Below are 8,945 nucleotides of genomic sequence, written 5' to 3'. Positions count from 1 at the left end.
TTAGTACTTCGAAATTTATATCATATCCGAAGGGTGTCCCGGAATGATGGGGATATTCTTATATATGCATCTTGTTAATGTCGGTTACCAGGTGTTCACCATATGAATGATTTTTATCTCTATGTATGGGATGTGTATTGAAATATGAAATCTTGTGGTCTATTATTATGATTTGATATATATAGGTTAAACCTATAACTCACCAACATTTTTGTTGACGTTTTAAGCATGTTTATTCTCAGGTGATTATTAAGAGCTTCCGCTGTCGCATAGTTAAATAAGGACGAGATTTGGAGTCCATGCTTGTATGATATTGTGTAAAAACTGCATTCAAGAAACTTATTTTGTTGTAACATATTTGTATTGTAAACCATTATGTAATGGTCGTGTGTAAACAGGATATTTTAGATTATCATTATTTGATAATCTACGTAAAGCTTTTTAAAACCTTTATCTATGAAATAAAGGTTATGGTTTGTTTTAAAAATGAATGCAGTCTTTGAAAAACGTCTCATATAGAGGTCAAAACCTCGCAACGAAATCAATTAATATGGAACGTTTTTAATCAATAAGAACGGGACATTTCATTATGTTATTGGAAATGATTTATTATGATAAACTAATGAACTCACCAACCTTTTGGTTGACACTTGAAAGCATGTTTATTCTCAGGTATGAAAGAAATCTTCCGCTATTCATTTGCTCATTTTAAGAGATATTACTTGGAGTCATTCATGACATATTTCAAAAGACGTTGCATTCGAGTCATTGAGTTCAACAAGATTGTTATTAAGTCATTGATAGTTTGATATATTATGAAATGGTATGCATGCCTGTCAACTTTCGATATAATGAAAGTTCGTCTTTTAAAAATGAATGCAATGTTTGTAAAATGTATCATTTAGAGGTCAAATACCTCGCGATGTAATCAACTATTATGAATCGTTTATAATCGATATGAACGGGTCATTTCATATAAAAGGCAAACTTAATTATTGTGAATAGGCCTATTGAGAGTAACGTCTCTAACCATTTGACCTCTGGTCTTTGGTTACATAATAATGATTCAACGACACTGACTGTACAAGGTGTCATGGGGTAACTTTTGTTTAATCGCGATATTACAAACTGCAGCAACACTTTTAGATTGATATATTTGGTATCAATCAACCTTTAACTAAATCTTGTGGTCTAATGCATATTATATAAACCTATGAACTTCACTCAACCTTTTTGGTTGACACTTTTTAACATGTTTATTCTCAGGTACTTAAATATTGCTTCCGCTGTATATCTACTGCTTTGATGATGATTGCTTGCTATGCTTGGAGTCTTCATGCATTACTTATCAATTCATTTAAAAACATTTAATGCTTTAAATACAATGTAATCTATTTATCTTCCGCTGCAAAACTCAATAAAACGTCTCATATAGAGTCGTTCTCGTTTATACAACTGTGATTTGATATAATTAGTCACAAATACCCCATGCCTTATTTGGGGGTGTGACATAACTCCAATCTTTCTGAGCCTTCTCTCTGTCTTTATCGCCCAAGTAAAGACAACACAAGTTAGTAATTTTATTCCAAGAATAGTGATGATACTACTGAATCCAAAAGGTCTACATCTATCGACCCCTTACAAAGCCCGTATTTTCATTCAATGGAATGGTATTACACGTACACAAGTATGACATACATAATACGTAATCATACAAAATAAAAATCCTAGCTGCTAAGGTGTCCTTAATAAAATTAGACACATGGGCAGCATAACGACTAGGAAACAACACTTAGGAAAAATTTCAACAGCCATACACCATCGGTCGACTGTCAGAGACAGTCGGCTGACTGTCGATACACAATCGGTCGAGTGTCAAGTCATTCGGTCGGTAGTCACTAACAGACACCATCGATCAATTGTCAACTCAGTCGGTCGAGGGTCTTGTCTGTCGGTCGACTATCAGCAGACAATCGGTCGACTTTGTTCATCTGCGGCAGAAGATGAACAGAGGCTACGTGTTTCAATCTAAAATCACCACTTCTTGATCTAGAGCTCATTTTTGACCTCAAAATCAACCACAACTTGACTACAACATAGTTTAGACAATAAACCCACAACTTTAACATCAAAACAACATCAAAATCAAAAGGTTTTGACCCAAAATTACACTTTTAACAAATTAACACAAAAACCATTTTTTACAAAGATTCAAGCACGAAATCCCATGATTATTACCTTAATAGAACCAGTAGATGATAAGGAACAAATTGATGTAACTGGTTTGAGCTCAAGAACAAGATTTAGTAACTAGGGTTTGGGTAGTTGAAGAAGTGAAAAACGAGGTGAGTTTTTAAAGAAAACTCTAGAAAATGAAAGAAAGGGCAGTTCTTAGTCACTTAAGTGGGGTTAAAACCCATATCCCATAACACACAGGTATTTATCAGTTATCTGATATCTTTCGTACGTCGTTAGGCGGTCCTAACGGAGTCCAATTTAAATAAACATACATTCTGTGACCCTTTATCACAAACGGGTCTTAATCACATAGACAAATAAGAATAAACATTATATTAAAATAAAGCATATAATAACACATAAACGAACTTAAGGACAAAAATGTTAATCTTACAGCTAGGCCCGGTCCAATGGTGTTACATATAATAATTATAAATTAATAAAAAACATATTTAATGAATTTTGCGGAACCATCATATGATTTCCCCGCGATAATGTGTGTCATCTCTACTACTAAAACGATATTTAAGCTATTGAACGAAACCATCTTTAAGCAGGTGCGCGAGCTGGGTGCAACATTAACCATAATCGAAAAACTGAATTTGAATTAAGTTTGATTTCGATTAAAGTATGAATTTAGTTTTCGATTTTGGTTTTATTTCAGAAGTTTCAAAAACGGATAAATTGAACCGATTAAATATAATAAATTGTAAAACGAAACGATGAAATTCTAGTACTTTTAATGTTTTATGGTATATTGTTGTATATATATTATATGTATTGTACAATATACTAGTGAAATGACCCGTTGAATCACGCGTTTATTTAAACGAAATAGTTTAATGATATGTTTTAGTTATTAAGTGAATGTAAATGTTAACGTCATTTAGATTTATGACTCTTGGAATCACGGATAAAAACTGATTAAGAAACTTCTCGTTGTTTTACAAACATATTAATGTGGTTAACTTGGTCAGAATAAATGAGCTACATTTACGGCTCTAGTTATTGAGTCGACAACAAGCGTCGATTTATTGGCTACTTGACTGACTTATAGAGCCTAAATTAAATTTCAGGCAGGACTTGATACCCATAGAAATTTGATTTTACCATTTTCATGGCGTCTCAATTTTATTTTTAGTTTAAATTTTTTTTTATTTTTTTTCACTACTTATTGGCCGGAGTTCCACTCGGAAGCAATCTCTCTATCCGTTGAATAAAGAGAGAGGTGACTTTCTCTACTTTTGAGAGTGTTATCACTATGGTGGAGAAATGACTTGTCTTTATTCTTGAATAGGGGAATTATTGTCTACATCTCACCTCCCCCATACACCACTTATGTGGTATTATTGTATTTATTCTCCCACCACCTCTTTCAGTTTTTATCACCTTACTATTTTTCTTGTTATAAAAACCTACAGTATAACATTTTATTGAGACATGTATTTCGCATACATATGTAACTTGATTAGTAGAACCCATATTTAAATAATAATAATAATAATAATATAATGATTATAATTATAAATTATAATTAAATAATTAAATTATAATAATAAATAATACCAATAAAGTTTGTTTAAAAATTGAGTATTTATATTTTTAATAACAATTATTAATATTAATAAATGACTCTTCAAATTTTAAAAAAATTAAAATACAATTATTATATGAAGGTTGTACAATATGCTTCAAAGTTTGTACATGTGTTCATGAGGTGTTTTGTAAAATACTGTATAGTTTGTTTTAAAGTTTGTACATATGGTCATGTGAGTGTTTTAGCATAAGATTGTACATAATGCTTAAAATATTGTACATATTATTATGTTAGTGTTTTATCATATTTTTGTACAAAATGCTTCAAATATTGTACATATAGACATGGAGGTGTTTTATCATATGTTTGTACATAATGCTTTATATTTATATGTAATTAAATGTAAATATTTTTATTAAATAAAATTAATTATTTTAATGATATTATCATGGAAGACTTAAAATATTTTTCTTTGTTTTTAAATTTTTTTGTATACTTGAATAATTATTATTTTATAATCATATAGATAAATTGTATAAATATAAATATAAATAATTAACATATTATGGAGAAAAATAAATAAAATAAAATAAATGATTAAATGATGCAGAGTAATGTTAAATTATTTAGAAAATTGCAGAAATATAAACTAATGAGGTTCACGAGTAGTTGACATCCTATGCTATTTTAAAGCCTTCACCTCTGTTTTTCACTTGTTTTCATTTTCATTCACTCTGTTATTACTCACTTGTCCGGCACCACTTTCTCCGACCTCCGTCAACCCTTTACTGACTACATCATCTTTTATGTTTCACCTGTCTCCCTTCTCTCTCACTAAACGACAAAACAACTCTGCAATTTCATCACTAGCTGTTTTCAATTCACACACACCTGTATCCTTTTCATCACTCTAACTGATCATGAATATATCATCAAATTCACGCTATTCACACTACACAAATTGACCATCTCCTGCTAAAATTTTTAGGTCAGCGATTGTTTTAGTTTATATTTTATTTTTATTTTTATTTTTATTTATGGAGTGATGTTTATTTATAGCACATAGCCGCATATATTAAATGCTTACACAAGTTAGGTTCTAACAGTTGACTATTTGTATATTGCTATGAGCCAACTGTTTAGCCCTAATTTCATTTGTTGCATATATACGTAACGAGACTTGTTTTTCCTAATTTTTTGGATCTGCGTTTGAATGGTCTATTTTATTTTGCCGTTTTATTTTGTTCGACGGTGCGTATTGAGTTCAGGTGATGTAAATTGATTTTAATTGTTTTTTTTACTTTTGAGCTTTGTAATTAGACAGTTAGCATGTGTGAATATGTTGGGATCTGTTTTGAATTGTTTAGTGCATAATTTGTTAGATCTGTTTAATTAGATTGTAAAGTGCTGTTTCGTTTGGTTGTAAACCCTAGATAAAAAAATTTGGGGGAAAACATGGTTGTAAAGTGAACCTAAACAATTATTTATCACTCCCTCCGTCCCTTTAAACATGTGTCAGTAATTTTTTTTTTTTATTATGTGTGTTTTTTGTCCGAGGACAACAGATTTGGGACGGAGGGAGTAATTTATTAGTAAACTCTGAGCAATACCAATTTGCGCGTTTTTTTTTAAGATAGAGTCCATCAACGAGGTTCGAACCTGAGTCTCATTACCACTAAGCCATCTTGGTGATGGTTAATCTAATATTAAAAATTTAACTTAATCTTGGTGTTTAAATTTTGTTTGGTGAGTTAGGGAATCCGTTGCGGTTTTAATTTGTTTATTAGTTGTTGACTGAGTAGTTTAATATCCGTTTGGCCTCTTTCTGATAGCTGTTGAATAACAATTAATTAATTAAAATTAATATATATTAAATAGAACTAGTGACTTAATCTTTATAATAATGTTTTTGGTAAGCTAATAGGTAAGCAATTTGTTAGTATATAGTTTTTTTTGTTGAGCAGACATTTGGTATTTATCTGTTACTTCAAATATAAGATCAGTATTGTGTCTCTTTATACCTTCCGTGTACTATTTAAACTGCGAAACTATTATGATATCGTTAGCGTACTAATTATATATGCTCTATTAGCTATCGGTAAAAAGTGATGTTTTTTTTTATATATTAATTTATTCTTTGTCTGGTATTCAGTATGTTACAAGCATAGTATATGTTTCTTGTTTTTGCAAACATGAATAAGAATAACAATTACCTTACATGATGGTTTTAGTCCATATCTTGATTCTATCTAATCTAACTTCTTTGAATTTGACATTTGTGCTGTTTGACACAGAACGATAGAAGGCGACGATGAAAGAGAGTCCGAGAAGATATATAAATCCCTTTTTACCTGATGAAGAAAATGATAAAGTCAACTATGTGACTAATCTCGAAGATGAAAATTTCAAAAAGTCTTTAGAACCTTCTAGTGTTTCAAATGCTGTAGAGAAGGCCTACGTGGATAAAAATGTTACAGAAACGTATTACGAAGAGAGCAATTTTCATGATGTTAAAGATATATGTGTTGATGAGGGACTATCTAATAAAGAGAATAACGAAAGTGAAACGGAGCATCATGTTGATGACGGGGATAAACATGACGACATGATTAAAGTTGATCTTGGTAATTTACCACTTGAAGATTGTGAGAAAAAAGCTAATTTACTTTCTGTAACCGAAGATTTTAATGTTTCTTCCAATTGTGCCCCTGATGAGTTGAAGCAGTTTGTAGAATCTGATACCGTCCAAAGCAAAGTAAATCTCGATCCTGATAGTACAATGCAGAATGGTGAAATAAACCTAGATTCAGATTACAACTCGTCTGCTGATAAATTAGTTTCCGAAGATGTCCTCGAGCTTTCAAACAAGATTGTCAATGATGATCACCAACAGCTCTCCGAGGTATGTATTTCGTAATAGTGGCTTAATTTAATGAGTTATAATGTCTTGTTGTAAAATTCGCTACTCGGGGAGTAATCGGATTAGACTTTTTATACATTTAATTAATAAATTTCAAAATTACATGTAGATATAGAAGAAACCCATAAATATAAACATAAACTTTAACATAATTGTCTAACAACATAAACATATTCATTTGTTCAAAAACTCTAAAGTTCTAGTTTAAATTAATAAAATGTTGACCAATGTTGACTTTGACCAACTATGACTAACAAATCCGATTTTGACCCGTTAACCGATGGATTTAATGGATTTTGGATAATCAGATTTGTCTGTTCATAAAAACGAGTAATCGGGGGATTAATCGGGAGTTATTGGGGTTTTTTTACAACACTGTTTGTGTTAAAGGGTGTATAAATCCATTTGACGTTACACATGGAGTTATTTTCTTATAACGTCTCCATTAAAGGTCTGTTATAATGTGTTAATCATAAATCATAATTAGCGTCTAATATTTAAATTCTTTGGTTTAAGGTGAAGAGTACAGAATCTGGAGCTGATAAATCAAATGAAATCAAGGATGAGAACTGCACTTTGGATTTTGACAATGTGAAACCTGCAATCGTTATTGGTCCTCATGAACCTCTATTAGACACACAAAATGCACTTAACCAACATGAAATGGCCCCTGATAACATCCCATTATCAAAGAACCAGTTGCACGCTGGTGATGAGTCAGCCTTTTCAGTTGCGGTTCCCGTTTCAGGACTGATTACGTACTCCGATCCTATATCATCTGCTGGTAACATCTCTCATCGATCAGATGGCAGCAATACGAGTGTCAGATCCTTCGCCTTTCCCATGTAATAACAACCACACTTTCTTCTTTTAATATCTTCTGTTTACATTTTTTTCTATATTAAGTCCTGTTTAGGAAGAGGTGTCTGATTCTATGTTTCCTAGAATCAGATTAATTTTCAGTTTAAGTGACAGATTAACAGCAATTTTACTTACTGAATTAATAGCTGTACAGAAACATATCATTAAGTGGAAAGTAAACAGGCCCTAAGTGTGACTTTGGGCTCAATTTTCAAGTTGAACTTGTATATAACTCGATAAAATATCAACCCATTACTTACCCCTTGCAGATTACAAAATAAGGTTTACAGATCCTTAATTGTGTTTGCAAAGGGTTAAAAGAACTCGTAATTATTCTATCCTATGCTCTATATAGTTACAATAACAATAATGTTACTTTGTGTTTGCAGACTGCAGAATGAGTGGAACAGCAGTCCTATAAGAATGGCGAAAGCAGATAGTAGACGGTCACGAAAGCATCGAGGATGGAGACAGGCCCTTTTGTGTTGTAGATTCTAAGTGCCATCGCGTTATATTATAGGTTCTCAGTTTGGTATACACTATCAAAATTTAAATTAGTTCGGTAAATATTATATATACAAGCCATATCGATGAGTGTAGTCTTTAGGGATCTTGTTAGATTTGTTTGAGTTTGGTCTAGAGTTATGTTCGATATGGAAATGAGGTTTTTATATATTCGGTTTGATTTCACCTATTTGTGTAAGGTACCAAAATTTCAGTTACTTTGTGAGATTGGTTTCTATGTAAATTAAAGTGAGAGTTGACCTGGAAACTATGCTTTCTTGAGTACCCTGCCGACAAGGTCTGTATTAGGCCATTCTCATCGGTGCGTTATAGCACCATGATATTCGTATGTATTTTTTGTGTGTGGCTAAAATAACGATTACCATTAAAATAAAAGGATCTCCATCGAAAGATGAATGATCCCCAACCCAATACAAGCAAAAGACCAACATCAAACAAGGGTGGGACTTGAGAAAAGAAAACCAAACTAGACCGGCCTAAGAATACGCTAACTCGAACATAGCCAACGAAACCTACTACCAAAATACCAAAGCAACAAGCTGCACCACATGATCTAACATCATAAAAATACTACAAAAACAGGCACTAAAACAACAAAGCCACACAATCGGACTAAACTAACAAAAACTTACACGAATATAAACATTAAATGATAATAAACGACTTAACCGGCTTGAAAAGAGAGATTTTTGTTTCTTTCATCTGGTATGTGATTGATAACACCAATTGTATTCCCTAGCCTTTGGTTAGTTATTAATGAATAGCCATCCTTCATGTAGTTTTAAAGCATAACCGATAGTTTTAAAGCATAACCGATCACGAGCTTCTTTGCTTTTATTTCTTGTATATCATGCATCACATATT

At 31.8% G+C, this 8,945-nt stretch overlaps 1 protein-coding gene across 3 annotated transcripts; it reads left to right on the top strand.

Annotated features, from left to right (window-relative positions):
- The first annotated feature begins 4,467 nt into the window (after positions 1-4,467).
- Positions 4,468-8,343, top strand: LOC139862742 (uncharacterized). 3 transcript variants are annotated; one of them, XM_071851369.1, is made up of 4 exons: positions 4,468-4,763; positions 6,070-6,677; positions 7,212-7,540; positions 7,946-8,343. In XM_071851369.1, the coding sequence occupies exons 2-4, from the start codon at positions 6,087-6,089 to the stop codon at positions 8,052-8,054; spliced, it is 1,029 nt and encodes a 342-aa protein (XP_071707470.1). In that variant the 5' UTR covers positions 4,468-4,763; positions 6,070-6,086; the 3' UTR covers positions 8,055-8,343. The 3 variants fall into 3 exon arrangements, with proteins under 3 accessions (XP_071707470.1, XP_071707471.1, XP_071707472.1); XM_071851370.1 differs by lacking the exon at positions 4,468-4,763 and adding an exon at positions 4,928-5,043; XM_071851371.1 differs by lacking the exon at positions 4,468-4,763 and adding an exon at positions 4,960-5,026.
- The last annotated feature ends 602 nt before the right edge of the window (positions 8,344-8,945 follow it).

This window comes from Rutidosis leptorrhynchoides, chromosome 8 (assembly GCF_046630445.1).
Source record: "Rutidosis leptorrhynchoides isolate AG116_Rl617_1_P2 chromosome 8, CSIRO_AGI_Rlap_v1, whole genome shotgun sequence".
NCBI classification, from domain to species: Eukaryota; Viridiplantae; Streptophyta; class Magnoliopsida; order Asterales; family Asteraceae; genus Rutidosis; species Rutidosis leptorrhynchoides.
The sequence above is the reverse complement of the archived record's forward strand: the minus strand, read 5'-3'. Positions and strand labels throughout refer to the sequence as shown.

What these genes read in the sequence shown, in the direction of transcription:
- LOC139862742 (XM_071851369.1), top strand. Translation starts at nt 6,087, where the DNA reads ATGAAAGAGAGTCCGAGAAGATATATAAATCCCTTTTTACCTGATGAA. An exon ending in ATCACCAACAGCTCTCCGAG is followed by an intron (nt 6,678 to 7,211) that starts GTATGTATTTCG and finishes CTTTGGTTTAAG; the next exon opens with GTGAAGAGTACAGAATCTGG. An exon ending in AGATCCTTCGCCTTTCCCAT is followed by an intron (nt 7,541 to 7,945) that starts GTAATAACAACC and finishes TTGTGTTTGCAG; the next exon opens with ACTGCAGAATGAGTGGAACA.